A 16432-nucleotide genomic window follows, 5' to 3' on the forward strand; every position below is an offset into this window, starting at 1 on the left:
TGGTACAGAAAGCATGTCCTCTTCCTGCTGCCCACACACCCATTAGTGGCATCTTGCCGAGCCCTATCTGTGCCACACACCTCTCTTATCCTCTTCCTCCAGTGCCCAACCAAGGTGCCAAGGACTTTGCTGTGGGGACCATGTAAGGGGCCCAGGAATAAGTAGCTTATCACTAGAGTGGGGATGAGCTCGCAAAAGGCAGTGCAGACCCTGGGAGTGGGAGGAAGTCCTGCTAGCGAACCCAAAAACCCAGTATCCATTGCTGGAGACTCCCACAAGCCAACAGTGCCTTTGAGTGCCCCTATAGACCCTGGACAGGGCAGGAATGGGGGAGGGTCAAAGATGAAGGAGTGAAAGGAGGCTGGGGTTAGGATAAATGCAGGACATCTTTTCTTTCCCCTGAGTCTAGAGCATCTGCTTAGTCACAGTTCACCCCACTGGTTAGATTTGCATTCTTCGATTTTCAGAGACCTTGCTCGTAGTTTAAATTTTTATCCTACCGTTGTGGGCTGATGCTCTGAGCTCTAAACATCATCCCCACCAGAGCCACCATTTGTAAGCACACTGCCAGGCGCAGTTCCAGTCTCTTCACATGTATTAATTTATTTGAGCCTCATAACTGCATGTTGAGGCGGGGAATACTATCACCTCATTTTACAGATGAAGAAACTGAGTGCAGAGGCATTACCCTAAGTGGTAGAGTTGGGATTTGACCCAAGGTCATCTGGCCTCGGGCTCTGCTACACATGCTGCACCTCACTTCATAGCTACTATTATTAGCTTCATTTTATGAATGAAGAAACTGAAAGCCAGAGAAGTTCAATGACTTGCCCAGGATCACCCAGCAAGCTAGTGGCAGAGCCAGGCTTAGTAGGTTTGGTTAGTAAAGAGATTTGCTTAGTTTTCCATCAATTATTCTTCAACTTACAAAAATATGATAACTCACAAAAACAGCTGAACTTAAATAACATGTAAATTTGACTTAGATTAAGTTTATGCATATAATCCTCAGCCTTAAAAGAAATAAATACCTAACAATTTGTAACCTTTCTTGCTAGTCTTTAGCTGTTATCCATCACAGCTTAATCTAATCTTGAATGTATCTAGACTTGATTAAAATACTTTTACTAATGCGCCCTAAATCTTTTATTCACTTGGCATCAGATACTGGATTGAGAACAGCTTAGCAGCTCTCAAGAGCACCTGGCGGGGGATGCCACAATGCAAGAGCCTTCTGGCTTTCGGAGACTGCTTTCCTCCTCCCACACAGAAAACTCAGCCTCTTGGCCTTGGTTTCCTCATCTGTAAAATGGGAGGTTGGGGCACAGGGACTAGTTAACTAAATTCCCTTCCAACTCCATCAATCTGTGTATCTCAGGAGACCGCTTTCCGCTCTGCTCATAAAGGAGATAAAAACCTCCTTGCCAACAGGGATATCCAAGAGGTAACCTTTTGATAGATATTTCTTGAAATGTTCATTATTCCACTAAATAAATACCTATTTCCACACCTGTGAAGTTCTTTGAAGACGGTGAATGTATCTTATTAACCGCTGTAACTCCAGCACCTAGCGCAGCGCCTGTCATCAAGTGGGTACTGGTTAACACGGGTGCAGGCTCTGGGTGCGGGGCCACGCAAAAGAAGTTTGAAAAGCTCCCCAGGGGATTCCAACTTACAGCCAAGGCTGGCAATAGGTGCATGTAAGGGATCGTCAGCAGGAGATGTGGCCTGAGGCCCTTGGTCATTAGACTAGGGCTGGGGCGTGGACAGGTGAGGACTGCCGGGCAGCTGGATGCAGAGACAACCCCCAAGGCCTCTTGCCTGAGAAGGTAGCTATGGACTCAGGGCAGCAGGAAGAACTGAGGGAACCCAGAGGAGAGCAGATAAATGTGCCCCCAGATCGAAGGGAAGAGAAGAGGACGCCAAGAACTGATGGTCCCATCTGTGCTCTCTAGTGCCCACCCTGCGAAGGGGGCTTCCATTTGGTGTCTGAGGATGAGGGGGCCCAGAGAGGTCCATGACTGGCCCCTGGCCACCCCCAGCTGGGGGCTCCAGGGTCTCTGGTCCTCGCTGCCCCTGGCACAGCCTCTGAGAGCAGGGGCAGAGCTGATGCCCTCAAGAGGAGTCAGTTCCGTCCCCTCACTCAGGGGAGAGACGGCCCTCTCCTTACACAGGGACGTGGAAAAACAGCTGATCCGCATGATGAAAGATGCTTCTTTTTATGAATTTTAAGTTATATATATGTATATAATGTTGCATCAGACATTTTTTTTCTTTCTTTTCTTTAATCGAGGTACAGTTGATTTACAATGTTCTGTTAGTTTCTGGTGTACAGCAAAGTGATTCAGTTATATATATATTCTTTTTTTTTTTTGGCAGTACGCGGGCCTCTCACTGCTGTGGCCTCTCCCGTTGCGGAGCACAGGCTCCAGACGCGCAGGCTCAGCGGCCATGGCTCATGGGCCCAGCCGCTCCGCGGCATGTGGGATCTTCCCGGACCAGGGCACGAACCCGTGTCCCCTGCATCGGCAGGCGGACTCTCAACCATTGTGCCACCAGGGAAGCCCTATATACATATTCTTTTCCATTATAGGTTATTACAAGATATTGAACATAGTTCCCTATAGAGTCGGTCCTTGTCATTTATCTATTCATCAGACACTTTTATTAAGTCAACGCCAAATTCCTTCCTGCTTCTCCTGGGTCTGACGTGAGGCTAACATCCCTCTTAGAGGCACCCCCATTTGGAGGGGGGAGCTGGGAAAGGGACACATTAGGCATTTGTTAGTTTGTGATACCACTATAAGGGAGCTGTCCTCCTTCTCCTCATGGGTCTGGGGATCACAGGACAGGAGGGAGTTCCCTGCCAGCAAAACTTCAGTCAAAACACCCCCTTCGGGCTTCCCTGGTGGCGCAGTGGTTGAAAGTCCGCCTGCCGATGCAGAGGACACGGGTTCGTGCCCCGGTCCGGTAGGATCCCATATGCTGCGGAGTGGCTGGGCCCATGAGCCATGGCCGCTGAGCCTGCGCGTCCGGAGCCTGTGCTCCGCAACGGGAGAGGCCGCAACAGTGAGAGGCCCGTGTACCGCAAAAAAAAAAAAAAAAAAAAAAAAAAAACCTCCTTCTCGTTCCCCTCTCCCTGCACGGGCCTCAGGAGTCTCGCACGACCGCATCTCGCCACTGCTCCGCGGATGACACAGCATTATCTTGAGATAATTGTTCAAGATTCTTCCTTGTTGAATGGTACAAAATATCTCTGAAATTAACAGGAAGACATTTTTACATAACTGGTATAACTTGTTGCTTTAATTAAATATTACCTCACCTCATTTTATTTTAACTAGGAGTTTAAAAGTATTATTTAAAGAGTCTTTGAAATGCTTGGAACTAAGAACAGAAAAAATTAAATTTAGAATACAAATGATCTCCTTAATTTCACCTTTTTGTTTTTTGTTTGCTCTAAAACATTATTGAACTTTTGGTAAATATTTTGATTTAAGGTATCTTGGATCTTGTTATTTGGTCATCTAAGACTCATTATTTCAATACAGGGGGAAAAAAAGATTTAGCAATTTCTTTTTACCTTGCTAACATGTAAAGTTTGCCATCCAGTCATTTAAGTGCGATCCCTAGGTCCTTGGTAATATGTATTTGCATTCACGTTATTTCTGTTTTACTGCAGTTTTGAAAAGCACATAACGTGCCACCAATCGTCATGTAATTTTTAGATGATGTAACTATAGCTATCAAAATTGATATTATATGATGCCTAATACTGTGATATGTAAACTTCATGAGATCTTCATTTTCACATTAAACATGAAAAAATAAACTTAAAAAAATTATTATTATTTTTTAAATTCCCACCAACAGTGTATGAGGATTCCCTTTTCTCCACACCCTCTCCAGCACTCACCACCTGCAGCTTCCTCGACGATGACCATTCCGACCGGTGCGAGATGACATCGCACGGTAGTTTTGATTCGCACCTCTCTAACGATTAACGATGTTGAGCATTCCCCCGTGTGCTTGTTGGCAATCTGCATATCCTCCTTGGAGAAATGTCTCTCTAGGTCCTCTGCCCATTCCTGGATTGGGTTGTTTGTTTCCTTGACATTGAGCTGCATGAGCTGCCTGTAAATTCTGGAGATCAACCCGTTGTCACTTGCTTCATCTGCAAATATTTTCTCCCACTCTGAGGGTTGTCTTTTCATCTTGTCCATGGTTTCCTTTGCTGTGCAAAATCTTCTAAGTTTCATTAGGTCCCGTTTGTTTATTTTTGTTTTTATTTCCATTTCTCCAGGAGGTGGGTCAAAAAGGACCTTGCTGTGATTTATGTCATAGAGTGTTCTGCCTATGTTTTCCTCCAAGAGTTTGACAGTGTCTGGCCTTACATTTAGGTCTTTAATCCATTCTGAGTTCACCTTTGTGTATGGTGTTAGGGAGTGTTCCAATTTCATTCTTCTACACGTAGCTGTCCAGTTTTCCCAGCACCACCCATTGAAGAGGCCGTCTTTTCTCCATTGTACATTCTTGCCTCCTTTATCAAAGATAAGGTGACCAGGGCTTCCCTGGTGGCGCAGTGGTTGAGAGTCCGCCTGCCGATGCAGGGGACACGAGTTCGTGCCCCAGTCCGGGAAGATCCCACATGCGGCAGAGCGGCAGGGCCCGTGAGCCATGGCCGCTGAGCCTGCGCGTCTGGAACCTGTGCTCCTCAACAGGAGAGGCCACAACAGTGCGAGGCCCGCGTACCGGAAAAAAAAAAAAAAAAAAGATAAGGTGACCATATGTGCGTGGGTTTATCTCTGGGCTCTCCATCCTGTTCCATTGATCTATACCTCTGTTTCTGTGCCAGTACCATACTGTCTTGACCACTGTAGCTTTGCAGTATAGTCTGAAGTCCAGGAGCCCGACTCCTCCAGCTCCATTTCTCTTTCTTTGATCTCCATTGATTAGTTTTGCCTATTTTATTTTAGTTTTGCCATTCATATGAATGGCATCAAACAGTGTGTTCTTTTTGCGTCTGACTTCTTTCACTCAGCATCATGTTTTTGACATTTCTCCGTATTGTTAAGCATCTCAGCCGTTTGTTCTCTTCTCTTGCTGAGTGGTACTCTTCCTTTGTGAGATGTATCACAGTTTGTTTATCTTTCCCCTGTTCTGACCATTTGCATTTCAATCCACTTTTTTCAGCCGCATTTCCTGCTGTTCCTGCCTCATTGTACCTGTCCAGCCCTCTACCTGTTTGACTCCAGTGGCCTCCTGGACAGTCTTGCACCCTCACACACACACCCCCACCACACACACACCTTGCCTTTGCTTGTGCTGTTCCTTCTGTCTGGAATGAGCTGTTTTCTGCTCCTCTGCCCAGCAAAATCCCCCCTGGGGTCCAATTCTGGCAATTCCTCTTCTGTGAGGCCTCTCTGGTCCCATCCCTGCCCTGCCCTGGACTCCTGGGGCTCTTGTTTTGCTCAAGCGGCTGTGATGGCGTTTAGGGGTCTTCTGGCAGGTGATGCCCATGTCTGGCTCTTATGCTAGACTGAACTCCAGCAGAGGGAACAGCGCCTTACTCACTCCCTGTCCCATGGACACTGCCCAATGCGTGGAGGAGAACAGATGCCTGACGTTAGTTGAGTGAACACATGATAACTATCTTGCCTGAGTAACAGAATATGAAGAATCAGGATGTGAATTTCACTTCCTTACACATTCCCAGGGGGATGAGGGAGGGCAGGCCAGGCCACCCCCCAGATGGGGCCAAAGCATCTGGGGAGGGATCAGAGAGTCTCAGAGAGAAATGGTGGGAGTCAATTCTTGAACCTGGCTCTTCCTGTCTGAGCTTGGTTGGAGCCTTCAATACCCTTTCCTCCAAGCCTGAGACTCCTTCCAAAGGAGACAGGCCTGGCTCTCTCCTCACAGCCCTGGCTCTCTCCTCACAGCCCATGGATCTGAGAGCCTCAGACTCAAATCTTTCATCCCAAGGAATCTCTTCGATGATGTGGGTATTTGGGCTAACCCACGGGAGGCTGGAGGGGCTGATCCCATGCCTGGGACACAGTAGGTCAATCTTCTTGATGTCCCTCCCATCCTCTTTGTCTTGCCTTCACTCTTAGGCCACAGGCCTCAACGCAATCTGGCTAAGCCTTTTGGCTGGGTCCCAAAGCAGAGTGGAGGTACAGATGCTCTAAGAACAGCTCTTGTTTTTGCAAAGGGGAGTGGTCTGGAAAATTCCAGACTGGGAGTCCTCAGGGCCCTGCTTCAGTGCCAGGAGTCACTTGGCATATTTATTGCCCAATATTTATTGAGCACCTGTCCTCCTGGAGGGGTTGCAGCCACTGGGACACACCAGTGAACACAGCAAATTCCCTTTTCTAGGAGCTTCAATTCCACTCACACTCTTTTTTGGGGGGTAAAATTTTTATTGAGATATAATTCATATACCATAAAATTCACCCATTTACTCTGTACAATTCAGTAGTTTCTGGTACATTCACAGAGCTGTGCAACTGACAACCATAATCAATTTTAGGGTACTTTTTATCACCCCCCCAAAAGAAACTTCATGCCCTCTAGCACTCACCTTCCATCCCCGACACCGCCCGGCCCTAGACAACCAGCAATCGACTGGTTGCAAAAGACCTAAAAGACCGCCCGGCCCTAGACAACCAGCAAGGTTCAGTTCTCTACTACATAATTCTGTTATAGCTGAATAACATTCCATTTCATGGCTGTACCACATTTTGTTTATCCATCCATCAGTTGATATATACTTGGGTTGTTTCCACTCCTTGGTTATAATGGATAATACTGCTATGTGTGGACATCGTTTTTCATTTCTTTTGAGTCCACACCTAGGAATGGAATTGCTGGTTCATATGGCAATTCTATGTTTAGCGTTTTGAGGAACAGCCAGACTGTTTCCCACAGGGGCTGCACCATCTGTTCTATGCACTCTTATTGAGGGAGGCCTCCCCTGGGCCAGACCAGAGTGGGAATTAGTAAGCTGACTGTCATTTTTCCTGTAAGGCAAAATACCAGTAATTTCCAGACCAGCATTTCTTTTACCAACCTCAATTTAAGATGATATTATTTGCATTCTTGTCATTTTAATATTTATTCTACTAATGAGGGCTCAGTGCATAGCCTACTTAATTTCTTAACACGATAGCTACATTTTCTCCTAAGTCACGGCAGGCAACTGTTTCCTCCAGAACCTTCCATCCCGGGCCACATTCTCAGCCTGAGGGGATGCCCGGTTCTGGCCAGATAAGCTGGAAAGCAGCAGGAGGGAACTTGCTGGGGTGATGAAAATGTTCTGTATCTCGACTGTGGGGTTGATTACGTATTTGTCAAAAAGCATCCAATTGTACACTTAAAATGGGCGGAGTTTTGTGTTTAAACATTTCTACAAAATTGTTTTTAAAGTTATTTTTTTTAAGTAGGCTGAGGTCAAATTGCGAAGGACTTTAGATATCATGCTAAGAAGATTGGGCTTTATCCAGGAAGTAATGGGAGGCTTATTAATCAAAGGTTTTTCAGTCTGCTTTGGTTTGGTAGCAAGTAAAAGTCCAACTCAAGACAGCTTAAGCAAAAGAGGGAATTTCTCTGAAGGGTCCAGGGGCAACTCACAGAATTCAAGGCAGATTTGGGGCTGAAAGCCTAAGGAGCCTTCTCTCAGCTTTGCCTCCCAATAACCCTGTGGCCGCCATAGCTGAGGACACCGTGCTCAGAGAAGCAAAGTGACTTATCCAGGGATGCACAGCCAGCAGGCAGCATGGTAAGCTTGGAGGCCAGGTCAGTCTGATGCTGATGCCTGTGTCTTGACTGGAGCGGCAGAGAAGAGTTCACTCGGAAAGGTCCCTGGGAGAAACAGAGCCAAGCAGATGGAAGGAGACTGGGAGTGGGGGAGGGGCGCAGAGCACGGCCAGCGGTCTTGCTTGAGTTAGGAGCAGTTGATGGACCAAGGGACTGGGAGGTGATGGAGGGGGACTCAGGACTGCAGATGGCCCGAGGCCTGAAGGACAGAGAGGCATGTAACTGGCTGGGGGTAACTTTCCAAGAAGATGGGCCTGTTTCTCCAGATCCAAGAGGGTAGGTCTCAGAACTTCTCTGAGCCTGTTTCCTCAAATGGGGAGTTAACAATGCCTGCATGGGTCATCAATATTACAGATGCTGCAACAGAAAGCTTCTCCTGGTACCCAGCACTGAGCAACTGCGATGATTATCAGTTATCAACAATATATAACTCTATATTCATAGAGCTACTGTTATTGATAATAATATTGAGTCCTTTATGCCTCCTCCTGCAACCTGCTCACCCTATCGAGCATTTTCTCTTATTCTGGGCCAGGAAGGAGGGGAGCCGAGCACCATCCCTCAGAACTTGATGGTTCCTGGGATGAACTGAGCCCGGAAGAGTGAGGGACTGAGGGCCCGTGGTGCCGGAGGAGGAACCCAGGGGTTTGTAAGGGCAGCCTGGGTTCTCACAGCCAAAGCTTCAAGAGGACACATATTCGAGCTCTTTCGGGGATGGGGGCATCAGCGCTGGGCTTGTGCCTAAGTAGGATAAATAATAGCCTATTTGTTGGGATTTGAGGTACACTGGCCCCTAGATCTCTCCTCCCGCCTTGTACTATGGAATTTTATCATAGGAATCTCATTGTTTTTCTGGAGATTCTAGGCTCCATGGAAATGTAGTCCTGGTCTCACTTGGCTACTGAGCCATCCTATAAACTTCTGTGACATTGACATTGAGTTTCTCACCCCTTCCCCTGAGGGAGAAGTGTGAATGGGGGTGGGGGGAAAGAGCACATCGGGGAGTAGAGGGGCTCACACACGCTAATCGCTTATTTAGTGCCGGGAGCTGTCCAAGGGCTTCAGCTACATCATCTGACTCAATCCTCACAACGGCTCTGTGCTCTAGGTGTAACCAGCTCCATTGCACAGACAAGGCCGCGGAGACTCAGGGGAGATAATGTCCCTTAATCAAGGTCACACAGCCAGGAAGTAGTGAAGTCAGGATTCCTACCCAGAAGCCCCTGCTCTTCCTACTGTGCCCCTTCTGGGAGTGGGATGGGCATGAAAAAGCATCAGCCTACATTTCTCAACCTTACCCCAGAAAAGCAGTAATGTTGTGCAGTTACAGGGGCCGTGACAGGCCACACAGCCAAAACTCTGTGACCTGAGGCAGCCCAAGGCCTGAGTTCATCCCTCAAGCAGGCAGCCAACACCCACCACCCTTCAGAAGGCTCTGCAGGCCATCCATCAGGGGCTCCAGAGTGGCAGGGCAGGCCGGGAAAATACCCAGGACGAGCAGTGAGGTCTGCGGTCCTGAAGACAGAAAGCTCACCTTCACCCCCCCCCCCCCCACCCTATCCACGCCGGAGGCCTAGAAGCCAGGAGAAGGGCTCTGAGGCCTCACAGCAGCCCTGCAGGGAAAGGAGGCCCCCTGGAGCCAGCTGGATGGGAAGGAACACCTGGTCTCTCAACATAGCTCCCCTCCCAACCCTGAAAATAGCCTCTGGGAAAAGCACAGCTCCCTCTCAACCCCCGAGACAGTTCCTCTCTAGGATTTGTAGGCTTGGAGCGAAAAGTTACCCGACTCCTCAGTGCCTCTGCCTCTGCCACCCACACCTCTGGGCCTCTGGCAGGGACTGTGCCCTGGTCAGGACAGCTGGCAGCCCATGTGCTTCCACCCCCACCCTCTCCCTGTTCCCAACTCCCAGGTTATGACACAGGGGCAGGAGAAGGAGGAGGTGGAGACTTAGAGGGAAAGGGGACATGGATGCCGAGGAATATAAAGGGGCTGGGAGGTCCTGACCAGAGATGCTTTTGCCGTGCCGCTCTGCACCTGCCCAGCACCATGGTAATGTCTGGTGGCCCCTGTCAACTGTGCTCTCCAGGAGCTTGGGACGGAGGCTGGCACCAAGCACCCCTCCTCAGGCCATTAAGGTCATGAATGAGGCCAGGGCAGACCCCCTCTGCCCGTCTGATGGCCAGGACAGCTGCCAGCGCTTCCTGTCCCTGCTTTGGGTGGTGGGGAGGAGAGGCGTTCCTGGTCAAGAGAGGGTTGAGGGTCTCAGGGGCTCCGGTGGTATGTAGCATGTGTATGGGCATCAAAGTATGTGAATCACTGGGTGTGTCTGTGTGTTGCCAGCACGAAATTCTCTGTGCACGGCTGGGTGTGCGTGGGGATCCTTGGGCTAGCATTCCTGTACACAACTGTGTTAGTCTTTCATTTAACACGCAGTATTGAGCACCTACTAAATGTCAGGCACTGTTTTAGGTGCTTGTGATACCTCAGTGAACAAAACAGGCAAAGAGCCCAGCTGTCATGGTGCTTACATTGGTGGAGCGGTGGAGGGGTTACTGCTGGGGATGAAGACAAGAAAAAATAAGCATAGAATATAGTAAGTTAGAAGGTGCGGTGAGGGGGCGGGGGGAGTAGAACAAGATGAAGGGATGAGTTGCAGTGTTAAATAAGGGCGTCAGAGTAGGGTCCATTTAGAAGGTGAATTTTGAGCTGACTCCTGAAGGCGAGGCGAGGAAGCTGGTCATACGGATATCTGGAAGGAGGCTTCCAGGCAGAGTGAAGGCATGTCTGGCATTGTTGAGGAACAGCAAAGAGGCAGGAGAGGCCAGAGTGGGGTGAGGAAGGAGTCACGGAAGTCAGTGAGATTAGGGAGCTGACCAATGGCTCTATGGCGTCCTGGTGTGTTCATCTCAGGGTGTGCCTCCCAGTCCATCGCCACGGTCCCCGTTTACCTGGTGCTTTGTTCTCATCACTGTGCACGGCCAGGTGTGCACCATTCGGCCTGGGCACCTGGAAGTCCCTTGGGGCAGTAGTGTACCTGTCTATGTCCCAGAGTCTGAGGGTCCCTCGGTCTGAGCGCCCGGGCACCCCAGCTTGCCCACCCCGCCAAGCGTCGGAGGGCTGGGCGTCACGTGACCGCCCCGCCCGCTCCAGACATCGGCTCTGCGCTGCGCCTGCGCATTCGCCCTGCTGTGCCTGCGCCGCTGCTGCCGAGACCTGACGGGGCCGTGGGGAAGTGCAAGCGCCGCAGCGTCTCAGGCCTAGGGCTGCCCGTTGGCTGCCCAGCTTCGGCCAGTTCAACAAGTACATAGAGAAGCTCTTCAACAGCAGGTGGGCAGGGAGGAAGGGAGTGGGAGGGGAGGAAACAGACACCACCTGCCCCCGCTACCCAACCCTACCCCACCCCACTCCCTGCGCATCGCGGCCCGGAACCGGGCTCGGAGAGCAGCCGCATGGCCTCTGCAAAGACGTGCTGCCCAGCATGAAGTCCAAGAACCCTAAGAACTCTAATGACGCGAACAACCCTAAGAATACTCCACCAGCAAACGCTACGAAACCGCTATCAGCGAACGCCACGAAACTCCCCCGACGGAGCACCACGAACCTGCCACCCCGGAACGCCGCGAAACCCCGACCAGCAGCCTCCTCCCGGGGCCCCAGGTAGGAGAGCCTGGGCTCGGCTGGCACCAGTCAGGGGCCTCGGAACTGGGGGCAGGCTGGGCGGGAGCGAAAGGAAGCCCTGAGGGCTGGGGGGAATCCAGGGCTCCGGGGACTTCCTTCTCCAGGCTGGGCTTTGACTTCCAGAAGCCCAACTCAAGTCTCCCTGCCCACCGACCCTCTTTATATGCTGAGAGGGGCCCAACTCCTGCCCAGCCCGGCCCCGGTGAGAACAATAAAGAGAAACGGAATCTCTGTTGCTTCCTTGACTTCTGTGAGCCCTGGGCAAGAAGGGACCTGTCCTTGGAGGGGGGAGAGGGGTTCCTGGAGCTGCTACAGTAGAAGAAAAAAGACCTCAGCTGTGGGGTCTTCCCTGCTTCCTCCCTGCGACCCATCCATCTTCCCCCACCTCAGACACTTACACCACTACGGGGGAGGGGCGGGGGGGCCCTAAACAAGAGGGAGAGCAGAGGTGAGAGAAGTGGGTCCCAGCAACCTCGGGGGAGGAGCTTCAGCCAGACCCCACCCCCCAAGTTTCTGCCCCGAGCAGGGCAGCTTTGATGCCAGTCTGGGAGGTCAGGGTTGGCACAGTGTGCAGAGCGTTAAGGTCCTGGCTTTGCCCCACCCCCGGGGACCCTCTCAGCCCCTCTGGCTGTGAGCAGAGCAGGGAGAGGGCAGGAGCTCAGCCAGGCCTGTCCCCGAGAAGCTGTCTCCCCTGGGGGCAGGGGCAGAGGCCCCTTCCTGATCCAACTGTCACATTCAGGTATGTCCTGAGCAGAGTCCCGATTCCTGCTCCTGGGAAGTAACTACACCTCTCGCAACCTAGAACCCATCCCCTTAGCTGCCAGGGGAAATTCTGGGACTTAAGGCTCCATCATCCAAACTCAAACTCTATTCTCCTGCTGAAACCAGCCCCCCTCCTGGACACCCCCTTGGATGTAAGAATCAGCCTGAGCCATGCGCTTGCCCAGTGGCGGCATCCTCTCCAGCCCTTTGCCTTTCAGGGCCTAGTTCCACTTTCAAGTCGTTTGCACACACCAGACAGCCAAGACTTGAGGGGAACCACAGTGTGGTGTCGTTGCCATGGGGTCAGTGTGAGGTGCTGAGCCCAGAAAAGTGGACCCCCTCATCCACCGAACCCACAAGCCCCATCTCGTCAGGCAGGACATGTAGGGGAGGCAGAAGGAGCCATTCCAGGAACCAAGAAGGTTTGAATTCTCTCACTTCTCCCCCCACCCCTGCCATGACCCCTATCCACAGGTGCTCCCAGGCCAGGAGAAGAGGAGAGAGACAAGGTCACTCCCTCCCAGTCGCAGACACATCAGCCCATGCCCACCTATTCAGGATGCCTGAGAAGGGCAAGGGTTGGCAAGGGCCACTGGGACCCCTCGTCAGTGCAGGCCTCCCCGGGCAGGATCAGGGTCCTCACCCTCCCAGAGCTGGAGTGTGCAGTCCACTGACTGGACTCCTGGAGGTGGCCGGAGAGCTCAGCCAATGCAGCCTCCTCCCTGGAAGGCCGAATTCCTCCCGCGGCCTCCCCTCCTGCGACTGCTTGAATAGCTCTTACATTCAGGAGTTCACTACCTCTCAGGGCAAGTCCTTTCCAGTTTTCTGGTTCTTCAAAGATGAAACTTATAGTCAAGGAAAGCCTGCCTTCCAGAGCCCATCCCTCTGCTCGTCTGTCCACCATGCTTTATGGAAGCATCTGGTTGGCTGCAAGTCTGCCCTGCAGAAGCTCCCGTCTGCTAGCACTTTTCTGGGTTAAGGGCCATGCTAAATGTTTTACATGCATTATTTCACGTCCTGCTCACTACAACCCTATCATTCAGGTTATGTCCTGGCCCAAAAGCACACAGGGAACATGGCACATCCTGGATTCTAACCCAGGTTCATCTGACTCTAAAGCCAATGCTGTATCCCTGTATTAGATTGCCATCTGCTGCCGGACCTTGGACAAGCTGCTGGACCTCTCTGAGCCTTGGTTTCCTCCTCTGTAGAGCGAGGATAACAGTTTCTCCCCCCTCACAGAGAGGGTTAAATGTCCCTGGCACACAGAGGCTCCTTTTCCCAACAACCTCACGTGACACCATCTCCAGACCCCTCCCCACCATGTCCCCCTCCTCCGGCCGTGCTTCTGCTGGGCACCGTGCCCTTCGACCGAACACGCACAGTGACACACCTCTGACTGCCCAGAGGAGGGCAGCTCCAATGCCACAGGTTTAGCCGGTGACTGTCTTAACCCCAGTCATTCCTCTGGGCTGGGCTGTCGCGCCCACCCCCATGCCAAGGACACTTTAGTATAAATGAGCACTTCACCTACTGCCTAGGCTATAGGAAAGCATTCAAGGGGGTGCCTTTGGGGGCAGGGCTGCCATCTAGCCTATGATCAGGAGGGTCTAGGGATGCTGAAATGGGATGATTCAAGCTGAATGAACTTGGGGGAGTCCCTGCCTCCTCTTGGGCCGCAATTTGCCCGTCTGTGAAGTGGAGAGGTTGAGCTGGATGGCTCTGATGACCCTACAGACGTTCTGTAACACCCTTGTTTCCCTTCTTCTCCCCCTCGCCCCGCCCTTTCTTCCTGTGCATTTGGCCTGCTCCTGCCCCCGACCTGGGGTCCCCAGAGACACAGAGAGAACGAGGCTATGACTTTGATGTGCTTTATTTAGCCTGCCTGCATGGGAGCAGGGAGCAAGCTGCGGCCAGAGCAAAGGGTGCGGGAGGGCGAGCTGGGCCGGCACTGCCCTGGAGTCAGAGGGGCAGGAGGTGACTTTACGAGTCCCTCGGGCTGAGCTGCCTGTGCGGAGAGGGCAGAGCGTGGCAGCGTGAGTGGGTAGTCCTCGTGCCCTCGGAAGACCTCAGGCCAGCCCTAGGCCCCTGTTCTCCCCCACCCCCGACACACACACCCATTTCTGCCCCAGGCATCTGGACACACAGGGCAGGGAAGCAAGCCCACCTGGGGGCAGCTGCGTGGGGGGAGCCACATTCCGAGAAGTCCAGCGCTCCTTCTTTGTCTCTTTTCCCATACCTGGGAGGGGAGAGGTAGCTGGGGCCAACGCTGTGCCGAGGTGCCAGCTCACCTGCCCCGTGCCTACCCCTCGGCACCATCCCGCCCGGGGCACAGGGGCCCAGGCCAGATCAGTAGAGATGCTCTGCTTTCCCAAGAGCGTGAAAGGGTCTAGGGCTGGGGTCTCTCGCCCTCTCTCGCACACACCTGGGCCTGGTCAGCATGTTGATGTATCTGCGGAGCTCCGCTGCGTACTGGGCCATCTGCTCCGGCGTGGCATTGTCCCCCGGGTATACTGGCTCCAGCGGGGTCCCCCGGGCACCCAGCGGTGGCTGCAGCAACAGAGCCACGCCCGTGGACAGAAGCAGCAGGAAGAGGCAGCGGCGAGAGGCGGCCATCTGAGGGGCAAGGAGCAGGGAGACAGAGGCAGCACGGAGCCCGTCACCCGTCTCCAAGCCTGGGACGGAGAGCAAAGGGCTACTCAGACCTGACCACCCCTCCTCCTAGAGCCTGCCCTGGAGAGCACGACGGCCCCTCTCAGGAGCAGCGCAGCAGGCGGAGCTTAGCCAGGGCCCGGGCAGAGCAGAAAAGTGTAGCAGAGAAGGTGGGGCCGTGGGGCAAGAGACACAGGACTCAGGACATCCAGGGCCTGATGGCCCTGAAGAGGCAGGTGCGGGGTGGGAGTTGGAGCAGAGGGGCTGCTGGGAAGTAGGGGCACGCCCGCTCCCCTGCAGGTTGGGGGCACACAGAATGAACTTGCGAACCAAAGGGCAGGAATCCGTTGCCTGTTGGTGGGCTGCCCTCCCACCCTCCCCAGCCTCCCCGCCAGGGGTAGACATGCTGATGCGGGTCCTGGAGAGGACACCACAGCCCCTGTCGTTGTGAGCAAGAGGCCGGTCACACGCATGGATTTGTGTCCACAGCCACCATCCCCTGCCCCGTGCACATTTGCAGTCTTCTAGTCAGCGGCAGGCTGCTCTTCCAGGGTGCTGGATTTGTCCAGATGTAGAGCTGGACCCACGTAGGACCTCAGTCCTCCGGAGGCCCCCAGCCCTGCAAGGCACCGGCTCCTTCCCCACATTCCAGCCCGAGCCCCTCGGAGACCCCGACCCCGAGCTCAGGACAGGCTGAGCCCACTTACCCTGAATCCTGAGGGAGCGGGTGCTGGACCAAGCGGGTGCCTGCCTCAGGCCGGATGGATCCCCCTGCCCTTGGCCATAACCCTTTTATAGTCCTCAGCCCCCCAGAGTCCCCGCCTCCTGTCAGCCTCTCTCACTCCCCAGCCCTCAGCCCCTCCTCCCACCGTCTCCCGGGTGCCCACAACGCCAGCGCGCTAGGGCCAGGTACAGGAGGGGAACAGGGAAGTGTTATGGGTGCCACACTAGTGCATAATGGGTAAAAGTTATGGACCACAATCAGCCTCCTGTAGGCCCCCCTCTGCCTTCGGGCACCAGAGCAGGCTTAGTTCAAGAAGGACGGGGTTCTGGAACATCAGGATAACTGGAAGGTTCTGATTACAGGCCTGGGAACAGCTCCGCCTGCCTCCCAAGGATTAACCCAAATCCTCAAACAGATTCCCTCAGGGCAGAAGATTGAGGCTGTGGCTCAGAGACTCCAGGGATGAAGACTGGAGACTCAGGACTTCCTTTCCAGTTTGTGATTAGAACAAGATGGGAACGGGAGAGATGCTTCAGGGAGTGTGGAAAGGAGTGGGGACCCAGGCAGGGAGAAACCCTCTCCCTGGCTGGTGTATGGGATGCAGAATGAGAACTGATGTGCCCCGGGGAGAGGGGGGTGCCAATATCTAGTAGCCGTTTCTCAGCACCCCCATTCCAGGGAAGTGATAAAAACCAGCATCCTTTGGAAAGCCTTGAATTTTCCAAAGTGTTCCCAGCTCAGTCACCTCAGTGAGTTCCTTCAACAACCCATTTTACAGATTCAGAAACTAAGTCTCAGAG

At 52.8% G+C, this 16432-nt stretch overlaps 1 protein-coding gene across 1 annotated transcript; it reads right to left on the bottom strand.

Moving 5' to 3' along the window:
- Positions 1-14239: 14239 nt before the first annotated feature.
- Positions 14240-14872, bottom strand: PPY (pancreatic polypeptide). Its single transcript, XM_032617486.1, has 3 exons — positions 14682-14872; positions 14424-14495; positions 14240-14264 (listed from the first exon to the last, which is right to left on the bottom strand). The coding sequence occupies exons 1-3, from the start codon at positions 14870-14872 to the stop codon at positions 14240-14242; spliced, it is 288 nt and encodes a 95-aa protein (XP_032473377.1).
- Between the last annotated feature and the right edge of the window lie 1560 nt (positions 14873-16432).

This window comes from Phocoena sinus, chromosome 20 (genome assembly GCF_008692025.1).
Source record: "Phocoena sinus isolate mPhoSin1 chromosome 20, mPhoSin1.pri, whole genome shotgun sequence".
NCBI classification, from domain to species: Eukaryota; Metazoa; Chordata; class Mammalia; order Artiodactyla; family Phocoenidae; genus Phocoena; species Phocoena sinus.